At 33.2% G+C, this 20,353-nt stretch overlaps 1 protein-coding gene across 3 annotated transcripts in view; it reads left to right on the top strand.

The window, feature by feature from the left end:
* Nucleotides 1–6,065: 6,065 nt before the first annotated feature.
* Nucleotides 6,066–20,353, top strand: part of LOC130446256 (potassium/sodium hyperpolarization-activated cyclic nucleotide-gated channel 2) — a 138,287-nt gene continuing 123,999 nt past the window's right edge. For 2 of the 3 annotated variants that reach the window (XM_056782385.1, XM_056782384.1), the window contains exons 1-3: nucleotides 6,066–6,357; nucleotides 14,473–14,818; nucleotides 16,294–16,532. In XM_056782385.1, the coding sequence (XP_056638363.1) occupies nucleotides 14,795–14,818; nucleotides 16,294–16,532 (263 nt within the window). In that variant the 5' untranslated portion in view covers nucleotides 6,066–6,357; nucleotides 14,473–14,794. Of the gene's footprint in view, nucleotides 6,358–14,472; nucleotides 14,819–16,293; nucleotides 16,533–20,353 lie in introns of those variants that run through there. The other variant, XM_056782386.1, reaches the window with a different exon arrangement.

Below are 20,353 nucleotides of genomic sequence, written 5' to 3'. Positions count from 1 at the left end.
CTATAGCAGGTGTGTACTTCTAGACTTGCAAAAAATTTAAACGAGGTTCTTTTAATTTGTTAATTTTTTCATGTCTCTGTCGGTGTATATAAAAACCTTCTTCCTATTTAAGTGAATTACATGGTAGGTAATTGTTGTAATTTTTTTGTTGCTCAAGCCGTTATTTCCCACACGGTCAATAAAAACAGAATAGGTGTTTAAATTTTGTTGTTAATCTTTTTAATAAAAAAAATAACCTTCAAATACTAGCTACAATAATTTTTTATTATCAATAAAAGTGTCTATTATCAAATACCAAAGGTTACTATTTACTTTTTTTATATATTTGCCAAATATGGAATCCATCCCTTCCAGAAAGCCAGCCCGTGGATAAAGAGTCTATAGGAGAAGCTTTTATGTCATAGTTGGAGAAGAAAAGAGCTGAATTTTTAACTACAGATGGCTCGAGAAGAAGGAAGAAAAAATTGCAAGTGCCTGCTTCATTTGAAAAAGTTGAAGCAACCATCTCAGAAACAGCAAACAAACCTTCTACCAGTGCGTCAAATAAAACACAAGTTTTCAAGAAGAAAAACAAAAAAAATCAAAACTGATGATGTTGAGATGGTGCTAGAGTCTGATGGGCAAAGCGAAACAGTTTCTGATCTGGAAGAAATATTACAGGAAGTAGTAGGCATACCTGAAGCGCACGAATTTTAAAATTTGAAAACCCAGGACACTACAAAAACTAGGACATGTCCTGGGAAATTAGGATGGTTGGCAACCCTATGTTAAGGCGATGAACGAATCAAAGATGTAATGAAGGATCATTCCATAGGATATAAAAATCGTATCCAACGACCACAACAATGTATTAATGAATATTCTATTCTACCAACCAGATCTTTCAAAATAAATGTTATCAAAGTAGTGTCAATGAATGCTTCCTGATTCACGATATTGACTTATAGACTATTTACTTAATACTGTGCTTATAGAGTAGATTGTACAGCGTATCAATAAAATAAAATTTCCTGAAACTTATGATATTTATTAAACATATTGAATATTTTATTCGAAACCTTTTCACGAAAATCAATATGGAATGTAGCCTGGTAGCAAAACTAATTCATAAAACCATTAATTATAGAAAGATCCTTGGTTTCTGAATGTCGCTTGCATTCTATTTTTTGCACTATTGGATGGTATTAGTTTTTATTGACGCGCATTCCAGTGGCGCATCGTGTCTCGGGTAATACTGACAAAGGGGCTCCAAAAGGTACTCAAAACCAAAAATTATCTTAAATTTTGCTCTAAATTATTTTTTTATCGTAAAACACATAGTTGTTAATACTTAGGTTCAAAAATATGTATTTTTTTGTCGAAAGCTCAGTAGGTTGATGTAATTGTAGATATTTGAGGTTGCATTTATGCATTTCCATCCTCGAGGACAATATAAAACCCCCATTTTTCATTATCATAATAGAGTAATAAAATGATGAATCATTCGTAATCCATAGACTTTTTTTAGTAGACAGGATTTGACTTTTGCTTCAAAACAGGCTTCAGTTTCAGCAATTGTTTCTTCATTTGAGCTGAATTTCTCACCGGCGAACAATTTTTTGAGATCGGTGGATAGCCAATAGTCACCGGAGGGCAAATCTGGACTATACGGTAGATGAAATAGCGCAATTCGTTCAATTCAACCATCGTTGCCATCGACTTACGAATCGGTGCATTGTTTTGGTCGTTTTACCTTGATTTTTGCAATCAAACGATCCAACAACTCAAAGTAGTATTCGCATCTCAAAATACTTTACTCTTCTTTTCGAAAGTCTGGAAACAAATTCCGTCACTGGCCAACACTAGATAATATCGATTCACTTTTCTTTATGAGATTCTGGAAACAAATGAGTAACGTTAATATTCGACATTCGTATTCATATTGGTGAAAAATCAAACAAGTTCGTGCAAGACTGCAAGCAAATACACCACAAGGCTGAACTGGACGGGACGGCGGCCGGCGTTGTACGGAATATGGAATATGCAAGTTCTTACTGAACTTCTTAAATCCAAATAAATTTCCATGAACCCCCGCTTACGATTGTGGAATCTCATTTTTTGTCACGCCCAACGAAGACTCCCGTCGAATCTCCCGTGAACCCCTGGTGGTCCACTTGGATCACTTTGAAAATCACGGATATTGAGCAGATATGGAAGAAATTGAATTGCCACAGAATATCATTCCAAGCAACAATCTCATTGAGTATTTGGTAACTGTAAAGCCAATGGAAATTATGAGGGGAAGAAAGACAGAGCAAAACAGGCGCTTTTTATACTTTTTATATTTATAAATATACCAAAGCTATGATTCAATGGAAGATCAACCTGAAGGAGCGTCACAATTTTCCGTTAGATCTACATTTTCTATGCAGTTCACAAAACCTAAGGAGAAACTTTCCAATCTGTTGGCGTTGACTTAAGTCAAGTGCGGAATGTGGAATTTTCTATAGTTAGGACACCAATTTAGTTAAAAGTTTTTCATCCAAAAGAAAATCCTCGATATACTCGCAATATAGTATGAAAGGAATTATTAGATTTAAATAAAAAATGACTTATTAGTTTCTAATATAATATTAAACTAATTACACTCGTGATTTTTTAATTAAATAAATAACTAGTTTATATTTTTTATTATTACGTTGGTAAGATTGAAAAATATTTATACTTCATCATTTAATCAGTATATAATTCTGAATTTCTAAAAAACGCACTACATTAAACTTTTTACTGTTGAACAAAAATAAAGTTTACAAAATAATGTCTGTAGCATCAAAATACAACCACATTATTATGTGTTATACTTAAACGGTAATACAAATTTGTTTTTATTTAGCCAGAGGACGCACACTGTTCAGTGCAGTGCTGCCACAAATAAATTTCACTGAATTTCTGAACGTATCTGTCAATGTCAAATATTCTACACTGTCACTCATTGACAGACATGCGAGTGTGTGCGTTCACAGAACGTAACTTTTTTTCGCGTCATTGAAGTGTTCGGTCACATTTGAACATTTTGAGAAAATTATAGATAATCTAAATTTGCTTGCCCAATAACTCGATAACGCTATGGATGATTTATATTCGAAATTAGTAAATTTCAAAGTAATTTATAAAAAAATATCGGACAAAGACAAAGCATTCTTGAAATTTATTGGACAAAAGTGGAGCCATTTATTAATAAACATTTCAGAAGAATTTGAAAATACAACCAAAATTGTCTCATATCTGCTTTCTGTTCCCGCCACATCAGTATTTACTGAAAGATTCTTTTTCAAATAAGTTTTTTTTTTGTTTTTATCGCACTCTACTAAATCCCTGCTGATTTGCTGCATACGCACACTGTTTTATCTACGGAAAATTGTATTTGAGTGAAAGTTTCTCAGTTTCAAAAAGATTTAATTTTTCATATTCGTAAATAACAAGTGAGTGCGTAATTTAGATTATTATAAATTAACGCCTGTGATTAAAGTAAAATTCAGAGGGAAAAATGCGGGAAATTTTGGAGGGAAAAAAATTAAAACATTTCAATTTGAGTACAAATTAATTATTAAACAGTCTAGTTGTGGTGAATTAAAACAACTGGTTCTTTTATTAAAGGTATAATAATTTTGTTATTATTTGGAGCTTAGTACTTGTAAATTAATGAAAAAAACAATTATTAAAATTTATAATTTGTTTATTTTCTTTAGTTAACCTATAAACATTAGGTAGAATTCTCTTACGCTTCGATAAAGTTTCATTAAAAATATAATAAAGAAATAAGTATTTAATAAAAAATAAAAGTTTTTAATTTTCCCCCCAAAATTTCCCGTATTTTTACCCTCAGAATTTTACTTTAATCGCAACTAAATTATAGGCTTGTAATGAAGAAAAAAGTTAAAAGAAAAGTTATTTCTTTAGAAACTCAAATCGAAATTTTGAGTGATAGAGTAGAGTAGGTGTTGCAAAATCATATAGCATGAACGAAGCTACAATAAGAACTATTAGAACAAATGAAAACACAATTAGAAAGAGTGATGCAGCTGGCAGTACCACGAGTATGGGCACAACATCATACACCAGAAATATCGCAATGGAAAAAATGGAGAAAGCGTTAATGCTTTGGATAGAAGATCAAACGCAAAAAAGAGTAGAGCAATTACCGTCTTTTTCTTCAACTGAAAAGAACCCAAATTTTTTGGCAAGTCATGGCTGGTTTGAAAGATTCAAAATAAGACATTTTTTACACAATAGATAGAACTTAGACGTAGATGCAGCCCAAAAATATCCAGCAAATTTTACAGAAATTATCAACGACAATTCATACACCCCTGATCAGGTTTTCAATGCTGATGAGTCAGGAAAAAAATGCCTGAAAGGACTAATGTCTAAAAATTTTATAAATGTCTCAAAATACTTCAGGAGATTATATTATGAAACCATTAGTGATTAACAAATCAAAAATGCCCCGTGCCTTTAAGGAGTAAACATCAATAATCATCCCGTTTATTGGAGGGCTAACAAGAATGCGTGGGTTATTGCTGCAATGTTTACTGAATGGTTTCATGAATGTTTTATCCCAGATGCCAAAAAATATTTAAGGTCAAAGGTCTAATACACTGCGATTAATCAAACAACGCTCAATAGCTGTTGGAAAAAATTGTAGCCAAATGTAGTCAAAGATGAATATTCGATTTCAACGTTAAATGATGAATATTCGCAAATAGAAGGACAGATGGCGCATTCATTGGGCGGAGAAGGTCTTGATGATTTTACTGATGATGATATCGCAGAGTTAATGGCTGATAAAGAACCAAGTGAGGATGATTTAGTTAACATAGTTTGCGAAAGTGAGTCTGACAAATCTGATGAAGAAGAAATAGTACCAGTAACAGTCAATGCTAAAGTCATCCGCCAAGGATTCGCATTGGGAAGAAACGTTGAAAGAGCTCCAACGTGACATAAATCGCTGCTTCGCTCAATATGAAGAATTTACAAAGATCTTACAAAAAATTATTCGAAGCAATTGTTAATAACCGATTTTATTACCATCTCTCATAATGTAAATATTTCTGCTTTAAAAATCGAATCGGCACAAATAACTTGAAAGTAATGAAAGTGGATTCGAACCTTCGATTCCGAAAAAAAGAGTAATTTCTGACAGTGACATTTGGTTTTATTTTTTGTTATTCTATTTAATGTATTCTAATTAAATAAAAAAACAGTGTTTCCGTAATATGTTACATATTTTAACCTTATTTTTATTTCTGTGTTTTCAGCAAGTTTTTCGACAGAGCCGGATTAAGATTTATAAGGCCCGGGGCTAAAATAACGACGGGGCCCCTTTAGGGAATTCGGAAACCCGGAAAAATTCACAAAATAATATCAATACGTTAAATTTATGGTATCAACACATCAAAAAAACAGAATGATTTCCAAATTATGTGGTCCTCTTGGACCTGGGACCCAGGGCTATAGCCACCCCCAAGCCCCTGGCTTAATCCGGCACTGCTTTTCGATTTACACGGTTTTGACTCGAAAATTTTTAATTTTCGTTTTTCTCGGGAACGTATCTACCGTGTAAATCGGTGTATACTTTATTTCTTGTTAAAAAAATCGGCAACCCCATCTCTATAATCAATTAAATATTTTATGAATTCAATATCGATCATCAAAAAAATTATTTAGGTATATACTCCAATTTTATAACCTTACGTAATATTTGTTGTACTTTTATAATAATAATAGTTATACATATCTACAATAACATTTACTAAACATTCTTTTTAATTAGTTCAATGATAATTCGTTTAAATAAACAAGCGACGTCGTGCAAAAAGTTTGTTTTGATTTTTTATAACATCATTCTTCGTTTGGCGCCAATTAGGCAATGATATAACATATATATATATATATATATATATATATATATATATATATATATATATATATATATATATATATATATATATATATATATATATATATATATATATATATATACAAATTTTATCGAATCTCAGCACTTCCCACCTCGTCATGTTCAATTCCCCATCGCAGCAGGAAACTTATCAAGTTCAATTAAATTTCTTGGTAAATGCAATGTTGAACCAGTCGCCAGTCGGCGAATCACTTTTGTATTGGAACGTCGAACATTCTTGTCTCAATCCAATCATCACGATAACCACGCATTCCTCTAACCTAAAAATCGTTTTTCTGTTGTGAATCGTTGGTGGTGTTGTGCGTTTCGATAATAAATAATTGATAAGTGGACATTCGTGATAAGTGTTTTTTTTTATAGCAACGATAAGGATTTTATAAAAACTGTGATTTCATCGAGTGAGTATTTATATTAAATTTTAACATTTACTCGTCTAGCGGCATAATGTGGTTATCTAGTTAAATTTCAGATTTAAATTGTATGAACTACCGTATTTAAATGACACAATGATAAAAATAATAAAAAACAAATAAATATTTATGAATTAGTGATTATATTAACACTTTCTTTAAGTCCATCGATATAAATAGTATCACTTTGACATAAATACAATACGAGGGCTGCTACTTTAGTTTTGAGATAGACAATATTGTTTTTCAAAATATTCTCCAATAAGATCAATACATTTCTGTATGCGTGATTTGAACCAATCATTTGGATGTTTGTTTATTCAAAAAGTTTTTTGTTTGAATTGCTGTGGTGGAAAATTATTTGTCTTCTGCGATTGGCTTCCCTGATTCTGGCAAACAAATGCTGGTGTACCATTCAGAATTGACCGGTCTACGTTGCTCTAATGCAAAAGGTGGCGATACGTCCAGTAATTTCGAAAAAACAGGCGACCATTTGCTTGGAAGTGCTCCGTGCGCGAACATCTTTCATAGTTTCGGGTTGATGCGAGTGGAACTAATGCCCAAGTGAGTCTCAATGTCACGGCAATATAAGTTTACGTACAGCATCGATATTTTCTCGCACAAAATCCGTTTTTGAGACGATCTACAAGGAATTAATCCTGTTGCGAACTGCGACCACGATTGAATTCGGAAAACCAACGAAACACCGTGACCCAAAATGGTGCTTCATCATCAAAAGTCGAAGCGAGTTGATCTGTATACTGCTGATGGTTTAATCCACCTCGAAAGTCACAGTTTGCGATTTATTCAAGTAATTATGAGTACGTTCACCATTAAAAATGTTTAAAACTTTATATTGTCAATGTCAAATTTGACATATTGACATCAGTGTTGCCATATCTCAAAAGTTAATTCACTCTAAATTGTCATATTGATAGTTTTTTTTTACTTTCACATAGTATGAAAAAATTTATCTGATTTTGTTACTACGCGTTAAAATGTTATTTATATATGTTAAAGAAAACATTTTACAAACATGTTCCATTTACATTTTTCCACGTTTTTATTATGCCTTTTATAGCTAGAACATGATACATTTGCTTTTAAACTTATCATTTTAGAATTAATATATTATTATAATTTTAAATGAATTTTTTATTAAATATTACTGAAGAATCTTTAACTACTTTTTGCCCAGATTGCATATGAGGGTTGTCTGAGAAGTTTTCGACCTCATTCTGAAGATGTCAGCACTTGCCGATTTAACAATCGTAGAAGTGAGGGAAAAAATTAGTACCACGGAACCCACTATCCCAAAATATCGGTTTTACCGATGTAGATACTCTGAACGACGCTTTTGACATTGCCTGGCTCAAAAGCCGCAATTCCAATGGCGCTGAGAAAAAAAAGAAGGTCGATTGTGCCAAGAAGGTTCAGGTTTCAACGGTCCCGGATTCAAATGTTGCTTCGATCTCCAACCAGAGTTTCTGACCTGGAGGTTCAGGTAAAGCCTCTTAAGATGCCAATAACCCCTGGTTCTACGCCCATCGAATTAAGAGTTAGCCATAAAAATTCACTCAGGGAATCACAGGGATTAATCTGCAGCTGGACGACAGTCGAGCGGGACAATCTGATACCCACTTCAAGGAAGAACAACTGCTGGTTTTCGTGGAAACCGTGGTTTCTCCCTCTTCGGCTGGTCCATTACAAGGTCTATGTGATCAACGAACTATAACCTTTCGAAGTATTAAATACAAAAAGACTATTCGAATTACACTTTAGGTGTAGCTTAATCAAATCTTTCCGTAGCCACAAGTCGCAATTATCTTTTAGTTATTGTAAAAAGAAGGGGCTATTTTCTAGAGGGTGGCCCGCTATCTTGATACTCAAATTAGCGGACCACACTATTTCACGGCATAAAAACGGCTGTTTTTGAGCTTGCCAGGATCACAGCAACACTTGATCAAGTTTTAACCATAACTTAACCATACTTCAGTCTTCCCTCTACGCTTCAGGTGCTTTCATGTTTGCTAGGAGGGTTAAAACAGTGATCATCACTGGTGTTTGAATCAAAAACTAGGGTTATAAATGCCTTATTATACAAATTAACACACGTCCCACAAGTTGAATGTGAAGAAATCGATAATTATCTGGTGTGAAACCCACTTTAGTCTGTTTTCTGCCATACAACAACCGAGCACGTCAGTTTTCTTCGAATCAATTCCATTGAAACAATCAAGTCTGTTTGCCCATGATTGGTCGGGTTGAAAGAGTTAACTTTTCAAACAACCCACGTATTAATCGTTGATAATTGTGACTTGAATATTTATCCACTTGATTTTGAGAGATAAACCTTTTCTTTGTTAACTTTTCCCTATACAATTCGTAATACCGTTATTTTGAAAACACTAAAACAGAATGTGATGATGTATCGGTGTTCAATATTACCTACCTTGTCCTTAATTCCCAGAACGATTCGCCATTCAATATTCTTGTTGAAACTGCTGGCAAATTCTGCGAACTAAAGTTTGTAGCATTTTTTTACTAGGAAATTATGTATTCGCAGATCTTTTTGTATACGTTTTTATATCAATGAAAACTGTAATATTAGACGAATGAAAAAAATCATGTTCAAAATTACAGTATAGTTGTTGTATTCTTACTTAAAAAAAAACAAAAAAATCGCTTAAAGACAAAAATTATTTTTCATTACATATGTAGGCCAGGAACAAGCGGTAAAAAACGTTATTAATTGTGGAATTTCGTTAATCAACTTCGAATTTTGATGAAAGTTTGGTTTTTAGCCCTATTTATCCCCTTATTCAAAATATACCGTGAGCCGAAGGGTGCTTTTTATGTTTTAGGCAAGAAAACTACCCCTTTTCGTAAAAAATTTAAAAATCTTCGATTATAGCATGTATTTGAGTGAAATACAGTTTATATGAATTATTCGTAGGTCTGTTGTTATTCTGAAACAAGTTTTTGATTAATCGGACTCATGCAACCCCTCCAAAACCATCCTCTGAGGGTAGTGATATTGAAAGATTTTTTTAAAAACACTTATTATGATCTCGATTTTCATGCAAATTTTAATTCAAGCTGTACTTACCCCTCTCTACGATATCTTCCCTGAGCGGAACCATGCTTTTTATATTTTGGGGGGTGGAAACTACCCCTTATTGCAAAAAAATTTAAAATCCCATATTTTATGGATGTTTCGGGTAAAATGAAATTTAAATGTATTATTCCTAAATTTGTTGACATTTTCAAACGACGTTTCAAACAGCTGTTGCTCGATTGTACGCTCCACGTTTCTCCAATACTCCAAAATTCGTACACCGAAATTTTCAAAAAAAAAAGCACTTGGTTTTTCGACAATAACTAGCTTAATTTTCAAGCTAGAAACTTTTTTAAAAAAGCATTTTGTAAGGGATTTCAAGTTCTTCACCGTCATATCAATTAAAACTTTTTTCGACCCCCGGTTTCGAAAAGGGTGCAGCTCAAACTGTGAACTAATGTATCTCTTTCGATTTTTATGATACACAAATTTGGAAAAGTTCAAAGTTTTTGACATGAGAAAACCTACAATTAAGATTTTCAAGATAAGCATTTAAAACCGGTCAAATTACAAGTGGATTATGATTAATTTCAATTAGGGTGGTAAGAAACCTTATTTTTGTTATAAATCAGTCCACTCTTATGCAAAAGACTTTTGACAGTGCTCAATTTAAAGGTTTTTCTAATACTTTGAAAAATATTTCTTGAGTTTTTTTCAAAAATTTCATCAATTTAAAGTTATTTGAGGTTAAAAGTTTTCGATTTCGGGGTTCCCCAAAAATAGCCCTGCTCCAACGAGCAATAACTCAGTTATTATTGAATTTACAGAGGTCCTTAAAAAACGAATCTCTGTTTATTAACTATATTTTTGTTCTTAACGTTTTTCCAATGAAAAATAGGCATTTTCAATCGTTAATAACTCTAAAGTTGCTTAGAATTAGTCAATCTATTGACCTACGAGATTATTTTGATGGAATGAATTTTCATCTCCAATAAGGGATGGCTTTCACCCCTTCTACACAGTGTATATTTTAAAGAAGATTATAAATTCAACCTTTAAACCAATTTCCAAGAAAATCGACCATGATTATCAAAATCACATGGGAAATCGGCTGGTAACTGGCCTAATGTGGTTAAATTTTTCACAGCGCCAGGCAAGAGTCGGCAATTAGTCCCAGAGCTGGCTACAAAAAACAGGGTCGATAAGGTGTACGCCATTTCAGCTTGTAAACTGGCAGCCCAAACTTAGTACATCACCAAACGCCACTTCTTAAGGTCACCACAGGTCGAATATGAAAATGCTAGCAGGTTTTCCCGAACGAAAAGATTGGCTGGAAAACCTCATAACGTGCGCGCGCGAAACCCCCCAAATAAGAGGGGTGTTATAGTGTAAGAAGTTTTGCACGTCGGAAAACCCTCGTAAGAAGTGATCAAAAGTGCCGGAAAACTCATCTGGAAAACCTTATAACGTGCGCGCGCGGGGTCTTAACTAAGAGCAGTGTTATAGCGCAAAAAGTTTTGCTTAATGGAAAATTATTTTTGATCATGGTCTCCATTCAAAATATCTGTTACCCGAAATTAAAAAAAAATCATCAGGATACGATAAAAACTCGCTGAAATATAATCATTTTCCAACTACTGGAACCGCCGCCAACAACGCAAAAAACGGGCTTCTAATTTTTTTTTTCTGCGCCAATTATCAATTGATTTTGATCAAATTTTTCTTAAAACTTCTGAGAATAGTTATACTATTTGATAAAGTTGTTCAGTATTGAGTAACAGCTCGTGTTGCCCCAAGAAACTGCTCTTAGTTGAGACCCCAAAAAACCTAATAAAAAAGTTTCGAGCGCTGCAAAACTTCTTGCGCTATTACACCGCTCTTATTTGAGGTTTAAACCCCACGTTACAAAAGGTTTCACGCGCGCACGTTATGAGGTTTTCCAGCCAATCTTTTCGTTCGGGAAAACCGGCTGGCATCTTCATATCCGACCTGTGCTGACCTTAAGAACTGGCATTTGGGGCCGCCAGTTTACAAGTTGAAATGGCGCGCACCTTATCGACCCTGTTTTTTGGAGCCAACTCCAGCGTCTAAATTGGTAAATAAATGATCATAATTTTGGGTAAGCAGTTTTACAGCTATCATGGTAATTTGGAAATTCCAATGGAATATAATAATATAAAAAATTTAATTAAATTGTGTCGCAATTGGTTCTAAATAGAGCATAAAATATATTTATTAATTTTTTTAATAAACTTGACATAAAGAAAACCAGTTATTACCAAACCACAATTATGAAAGTTATCAGACATTGACCGAAAATGAATTATTATAGTTTATATATAAATATTATAACAAAAAATTTCTTCATAAATAGATTCAAAACGAAAACTTAACATATGGTGAGAATTTAAAAGCTATCGATGCTGTGAAAAACGAATTGAAGAGAAAAGACGTTGCAGTACAGTCTGGAATACATAAGAGTACATTATCCATCATATTAAAAACGGAGCTGAATTATTGAAGACGCAAGAATCGGCAGAAAGTCTTCTATGTGAAAGACTGAATTCCCTAATTTAGAACAATGTTTGTGTACATGGATTGAACAGTGTAGAAATGAAAACAAATGAAAGCTTAAGAACCACCGCAAATCCATAATTTTAAAGCTAGCGATGGTTGGATGGAAAATTTCAAGAAACGACATGATCTGATCTTCAACAAAGGTTTCCGGTGAAAGTGCGAGTGGAACAAAGAAGTTTACATAGAATGGAAAAGTCATTTGGAGAGTTTATTGAATAGATATGACCCAAATGACCGTTTTTCAAATGTCTTCCTGACAAAAAATTAATATTTAAAAATGATAAATGTCACGGAGAGAAATACAGCAAGAAATAACTAACGACTCTGCTTTGCCGATCATTAATGATCGGCAAATCAAAGAAACCTCGTTGCTTTGCGGCTTTAAATCACTGCCTTTGGATTGTGAAGCCAAAAAAAAGTATAGATGACTGGAGAATTTTTTAGAATCAGTGTTTCAAAATTCAGTATCGCTTCCTATTTCTTCCCGATATCATACAACAGGTTTTCGTTTCCATTTAATATAGATTCTAGCTCTTCTTCAGTAGACAGTTCAACTAGAGCGTCTTTAGAAAGACTTTCCAATCCGATTTTAGCTTTGCAGCCAAACACATCTTCATAAATTGAATAAAATGTAATCCTTCAGACCATTTCGATGTCTTGTTAAATTCCACCAAAGTACAAAGCACCAATCATTATGTATAATAGTCATTTAATCACAATGACTGCAAAATATACATCTTGAGATGAATAGACATTTCTATCAACCCTTATATATATCAACCATAGTTCACGATGAAAAATTAGGGCTGCAAACGTCTTATCACTCAAAATCTACAAACTACCACCAGGAAAAGCTAGTTGAATGCGAAAAAATCGATGGTTTTCTGATATAAAACCTACTTTGGATGGGTTGGATGACTTTTTGATGGAGCTACATTCCGGTCTTACATATATCTACCATAGTGTGAGATAAAATACTAGTGCTAGTGCTAGTTACAAATGAAGAAATTGATGGTCATCTTATCTAGGATCAAGTTTAGTCTATCTTTGAATGAGTTGCACGGCTTTATCACTATCACACTGTACCACATCTTTTTTTTTATTATACCAAGCAACAAAAAGTTAACTTAACTTTATAGTGCTTGTAATCACAATGGTTTTTTACGAATGGGTTTTGGAATTTTTTTGATAAAGCCGAGATATCGCAGTCGGTTACCAGAACTGCAAATAAACCAAAAAGAAAGTTATCAAGTTAAACCAACTGGGTGGTATTCCAGTGAAAAGTGTATCCATACCATCTGCTCTTTTATCGAGATCTTGCAATTGGCTTTTCTAAGATAATATTGAGGAAATAATAACAAATTAGTATCCAGGTCCGGAACAAGCCCTCCAAAATGGCCTCCACTGCTTAATATACCTTAAAAAGATTAAAAATTCAAGTAAAACATATTTTTTAAACAAAGAAAAAAAGATTATTGTCTAGAATTACAGAAGGTCAGTGTCACAAATGTCAGTAAACCGTAATAAGAGAAGGCCAGTCACTTGTGTAATATTTGAAAGCCGATCGCATTGTAAAATGGAGACAAAAAATATTTTAACCGCATTTCAATATATATCAAAATAAACATTTTACACATTTTAAGTATTTGAAACCCGTAAAACAAATAGTTTCACGGGTTTTTGTGATTATTCTTACTAAATGAACATTTAGAAGCAGGTGTCTCATTAGTTACCTTTTTGTACCTCGTATATATTGTATTTGTTTATTTTTAACGCCACAATATATAATTAATTATAAAGCTAAGACTAATGGCTATGAAATGCTAAAATCAGAAAAAGAATGGAAACTACAGTTTTATGTTAAAGACTTTTGAGCTAGAGCGTGCGACTTGGGTCGATTTTTTTGCTTACGAGTGTGTAATGAAAAATATAGAAATAACTATGAATGTTAATGAAGTAGATTGTTCAAAAGGTGCACCTCAATCGTCTTGGCGACATCTATTGTATTTCTATCAAAAATATTTTAATTTTAATTATTATCCTGCGAAATAGCAAATCAAATATCAAGTTTTTGTAGTCGCGGTTCATTAGAGATTCACTTTTCATTAGAACCAGGCTGGTAGAATTCTAGTCATGCCCGGAAATTTTCAGACAACCCTCGTACCTATACATATTAATGTGAATAATCTTCATATTTTGCATTTTGTAAATAAATATTTACCCGGCGATTTTAAAGTGGAAAAAAATTCATGGAATAATAAAATTATTTGCCGCTATTATTTAAGTGAAAACTACCAAAATAACTAATTCTGCGAATACCACAAACAAAAACATAACCTAACTCTAGTTGTTTCACTTGTCAATTTATTTTTCAAATTCGACCAATGACTTGCTGGTCGAACACGTGTTACCCCCTACCAGATTACAGTGATCTTCGTTCAAATGACGTTTGTCTTTTTCTGTTACAGGGACGGTGGAGGTGCGGACAACAGCGCAGGCGTCGGCGTCGTCGGAGCCGTCGAAAGACGTGGAGGTGGCGGTGGCGGGGGTGGCGGGGAAAGGGGGGGTACGGGTATCGGGAGGCGCGCGCCAAGTTTGCGCCTAGCGAACGGGCGCGTAGCGGCGGCTTCGCAGTCCGAAGAAGAAATTCGCACGCCGCCGCCGCATTGTCGACTCGCCAAAGATGACTCGATCAAGATCAGCATCGAGAATACTAACACGTGTACCGATTCGCTGGTGACGGCTATCGACGACGAAACGTTGTTAATCACGGATTACCTCTCTAACGATATGAATTACAAGGGCAGCGGAAAGGTAGGATTTTTCGAAATTCGTAGAAATTATGTATCGAGGTTTTGCACTTTCTGTGCATTTTAACGAGTTATTGGTCGTCGAAACATGTGCTAATTGACTCCTTTCCACTTTTAAACCGATCCTATAATTTATAAAAGATCTTCGGTGAGGTTCTTCGAGATATTTATTACCTCTATGGTAGTTTTATATTTCACGGCAGTCAATAATTGCTGCCATAAAAATTATATCAACAATTTCCTGTTCGTTTTTTTTTTCTTTATTATTATCATTTCAATTTCTTATCGCCATCTATCTTCTATTGGTTCTTTCTCCAGCACTTCCATATCTACGCCATCTCTCCATCTTAATCGTGGTCTTCCTTTTCTCTATTACCTTTGTGGTGTTCACTTTCCATACTAGTTGTTTGGTTTTGATGACATCTGTCATTTCTTATCGTCTTCTTCCTTGATTTGCCAACTATTATTTTCTAGAATTTAATTTCGGTCGTCGTTCCCATAGATCATTTGATCTGCCATATTTTCCTGCCTAACATTGTTGGGTTTTGATATCCTTTGGTTCCATAATATTCCATTATAAATATTTCAACATTTTGTTAGTTTCTTTGGGATATTTATCACCCCTATGTTAGTGTTGAACATACATGCTTCACAACAGTAGATAATTGCTGTATTAAAAACTAATTTACTGATTTCCTGCTCGATTTTTCTATTTTACACGCTTTTTTTCATAATTATATCACATAAAATGTCTCCAATATCTCTTGGGTAAAATTTCCGTACCTGATTTGCTTAGGATCGTAATAAAAGCACGTTAGTTTAGCGTTTTTGAGATCCATCTATCGAAATCCTACATGTCAGAAAATAGTACTTCCGGTTTTACTAATAATTGGATTGATTTTTTTTAACTGGAGTTATGAATCAAATAAATCGCGTTTTTTTGATTCAAATTTAATTTAAATTCTGTCTCTTGACAGACATAAGCTGATTAAGGAACGTATCCAATTTCTGGTGAGGTTAGGTTTACTTTAGCTCAGGTTAGGTTATGTTAACTAGCCGGTATCTCGGAAAAAAAAATCATTTTATACAGTCCCGTTTAAAAAGCCAAACCCAAAGTAATACAACTATTGGTAAAACAGGAAGTACTAATTTCGGGAACTTCGATAAATGCGACCTCGAAAAAGCGTGTTTTTATTGTGATTCTTTACCGGGCAGAAGCGGAAGTATTGTTGTCTAATGATATACGAGGATGGTTCAAATATAAACCGGCTATAAAAAATTTTATTATCAAGTTATGGAGCTGAAATTTTTGATAGATATTTTCCGTCACACACCGGAACCTTTAGGATGATTTTTTCGGTTCTTCTGATGTAATATCATTATCATATTTATTATTATACGTTGTGGTTATCACTTTCAAACTATCTTTCAATGTTTCAAAGAGTTTTTGTGTGTTTTATTGTTGGATTGTTTGTGCAGGTTCACTTCGACGATGTGTCCCTTTACGGCACTCCGAAAGAAGAACCAGGACCAACGCCACTGGGTTCCGCGGAAGCTGGCAAACAGAGTTTTATCAAGAACCAACTGCAAGCCCTTTTCCAGCCAACAGATAACAAGTTGGCAATGAAACTGTTCGGCTCAAAAAAGGCTTTGATGAAAGAAAGGATCAGGCAGAAAGCTGCAGGACACTGGGTTATACATCCTTGTTCTAGTTTCCGGTAAGTGTTTTTTTATAAAATTCTTTCAAATTTTTAACCATTTCTATAATGAAAAATGTTTGTACCACCCTTGAATTTCATTTACCTTGACCTCTAAAAATGGGTTTGCAAGTAAATGTATAAATAAAGAGGAATATACCGCATGCCCGTTGTTTTCTATCAAATATTCAAATTTACAGTATGCCGGACCGGTTGGGATTTTAATTAGGTTACACACTCGAAATAACAGTATTAATTTCTAATACGAGGATGGTCCCAGAAGTACCTGGCTTAAAAACGGAAACACAAAAATTCTGGAAAAAATATTTTTCTTTTTTAACGTAATCTCCTTTTATACTTGAAACCCGGCAACTTATGAGAACCACGCAGCTCTGTTGAAATTGATCTCGATTTCACGACATGTATGTAAGACGGTGTTAGCGTCCCACTTAGAAGTTACAAAAATTTTTAAGGTTTGTTCCAAAATGCAAAGGACTGAAAGAGAAAATTGATTTTAGACTAACTAATATCCCACTACTGTCCAATTTCAAGACATCGCTATTATATCGAGTTGTTCTCAGTTATTTAAGCATTTTTCTAGATTTTATCTTCTTCCAAGTTGTTCTAGGTTTATTCTACTTTGTTACAGAATATATAGGATTGAAAAAAAACTTTTAGACAAAATTGAACTGTTTATATTATTTAACTATCACCCAATTTTAAGACATCGCTATTTTATGAGTTGTTCTCAGTTATTCAAGCATTTTTCAACATTTTGGCTTCTTCCAAGTTGTTCTAGGTTTGTTCTACTTTGTTACAGAATATATAGAATTGAAAAAAAACTTTTAGAGAAAATTGAACTGTTTATATTATTTAACTACCATCCAATTTTCAAACATCGCTATTTTATGAGTTGTTCTCAGTTATTCAAGCATTTTTCAACATTTTGGTTTCTTGCAAGTTGTTCTAGGTTTGTTCTACTTTGTTACAGAATGCATAGGGTTGAAAAAAAACTTTTAGAGATGATTGAACTGGTTATATTATTTACCTACCACCCATTTTCAAGACATCTCTATTATATGAGTTGTTCTCAGTTGTTCAAGCATTTTTCAAGATTTTGGCTTCTTCCAAGTTGTTCTAGGTTTGTTCTACTTTGTTACAGAATGCATAGGGTTGAGAAAAAACTTTTAGAGATAATTGAACTGTTTATATTATTAACTAACACCCAATTTTAAGACATCGCTATTTTATGAATTGTTCTCAGTTATTCAAGCATTTTTCAACATTTTGGCTTCTTCCAAGTTGTTCTAGGTTTGTTCTACTTTGTTACAGAATATATAGAATTGAAAAAAAACTTTTAGAGAAAATTGAACTGTTTATATTATTTAACTACCATCCAATTTTCAAACATCGCTATTTTATGAGTTGTTCTCAGTTATTCAAGCATTTTTCAACATTTTGGTTTCTTGCAAGTTGTTCTAGGTTTGTTCTACTTTGTTACAGAATGCATAGGGTTGAAAAAAAACTTTTAGAGATGATTGAACTGGTTATATTATTTACCTACCACCCATTTTCAAGACATCTCTATTATATGAGTTGTTCTCAGTTGTTCAAGCATTTTTCAAGATTTTGGCTTCTTCCAAGTTGTTCTAGGTTTGTTCTACTTTGTTACAGAATGCATAGGATTGAGAAAAAACTTTTAGAGATAATTGAACTGTTTATATTATTAACTAACACCCAATTTTAAGACATCGCTATTTTATGAGTTGTTCTCAGTTATTCAAGCATTTTTCAACATTTTGGCTTCTTCCAAGTTGTTCTAGGTTTGTTCTACTTTGTTACAGAATATATAGAATTGAAAAAAAACTTTTAGAGAAAATTGAACTGTTTATATTATTTAACTACCATCCAATTTTCAAACATCGCTATTTTATGAGTTGTTCTCAGTTATTCAAGCATTTTTCAACATTTTGGTTTCTTGCAAGTTGTTCTAGGTTTGTTCTACTTTGTTACAGAATGCATAGGGTTGAAAAAAAACTTTTAGAGATGATTGAACTGGTTATATTATTTACCTACCACCCATTTTCAAGACATCTCTATTATATGAGTTGTTCTCAGTTGTTCAAGCATTTTTCAAGATTTTGGCTTCTTCCAAGTTGTTCTAGGTTTGTTCTACTTTGTTACAGAATGCATAGGATTGAGAAAAAACTTTTAGAGATAATTGAACTGTTTATATTATTAACTAACACCCAATTTTAAGACATCGCTATTTTATGAGTTGTTCTCAGTTATTCAAGCATTTTTCAACATTTTGGCTTCTTCCAAGTTGTTCTAGGTTTGTTCTACTTTGTTACAGAATATATAGAATTGAAAAAAAACTTTTAGAGAAAATTGAACTGTTTATATTATTTAACTACCATCCAATTTTCAAACATCGCTATTTTATGAGTTGTTCTCAGTTATTCAAGCATTTTTCAACATTTTGGTTTCTTGCAAGTTGTTCTAGGTTTGTTCTACTTTGTTACAGAATGCATAGGGTTGAAAAAAACTTTTAGAGATGATTGAACTGGTTATATTATTTACCTACCACCCATTTTCAAGACATCGCTATTATATGAGTTGTTCTCAGTTGTTCAAGCATTTTTCAAGATTTTGGCTTCTTCCAAGTTGTTCTAGGTTTGTTCTACTTTGTTACAGAATGCATAGGATTGAGAAAAAACTTTTAGAGATAATTGAACTGTTTATATTATTAACTAACACCCAATTTTAAGACATCGCTATTTTATGAATTGTTCTCAGTTGTTCAAGCATTTTTCAACATTTTGGCTTGTTGCAAGTTGTTCTAGGTTTGTTCTACTTTGTTACAGAATGCATAGGGTTGAAAAAAAACTTTTAGAGATGATTGAACTGGTTATATTATTTAACTACCACCCAATTTCAAAACATCGCTATTATATGAGTTGTTCTAAGATGTTCAAGCATTTTTGAACATTGTGGCTTCTTTCAAGTTGTTCTGGGTTTGTTCTACTTTGTTACAGAATGCATAGGGTTGAGAAAAAACTTTTAGAGATAATTGAACTGTTTATATTATTAACTAACACCCAATTTTAAGACATCGCTATTTTATGAATTGTTCTCAGTTGTTCAAGCATTTTTCAACATTTTGGCTTCTTCCAATCTGTTCTAGTTTTGTTCTACTTTGTTACAGAATGCATAGGGTTGACAAAAAAGTTTTAGAGATGATTGAACTGTTTATATTATTTAACTACCACCCATTTTCAAGACATCGCTATTTTATGAATTGTTCTCAGTTGTTCAAGCATTTTTCAACATTTTGGCTTCTTCCAATCTGTTCTAGTTTTGTTCTACTTTGTTACAGAATGCATAGGGTTGAGAAAAAACTTTTAGAGATGATTGAACTGGTTATATTATTTAACTACCACCCAATTTCAAAACATCGCTATTATATGAGTTGTTCTAAGATGTTCAAGCATTTTTGAACATTGTGGCTTCTTTCAAGTTGTTCTGGGTTTGTTCTACTTTGTTACAGAATGCATAGGGTTGAGAAAAAACTTTTAGAGATAATTGAACTGTTTATATTATTAACTAACACCCAATTTTAAGACATCGCTATTTTATGAGTTGTTCTAAGATGTTCAAGCATTTTTGAACATTGTGGCTTCTTTCAAGTTGTTCTGGGTTTGTTCTACTTTGTTACAGAATGCATAGGGTTGAGAAAAAACTTTTAGAGATAATTGAACTGTTTATATTATTAACTAACACCCAATTTTAAGACATCGCTATTTTATGAATTGTTCTCAGTTGTTCAAGCATTTTTCAAC

Source organism: Diorhabda sublineata, chromosome 7 (genome assembly GCF_026230105.1).
Source record: "Diorhabda sublineata isolate icDioSubl1.1 chromosome 7, icDioSubl1.1, whole genome shotgun sequence".
Classification (NCBI taxonomy): domain Eukaryota; kingdom Metazoa; phylum Arthropoda; class Insecta; order Coleoptera; family Chrysomelidae; genus Diorhabda; species Diorhabda sublineata.
The sequence above is the reverse complement of the archived record's forward strand: the minus strand, read 5'-3'. Positions and strand labels throughout refer to the sequence as shown.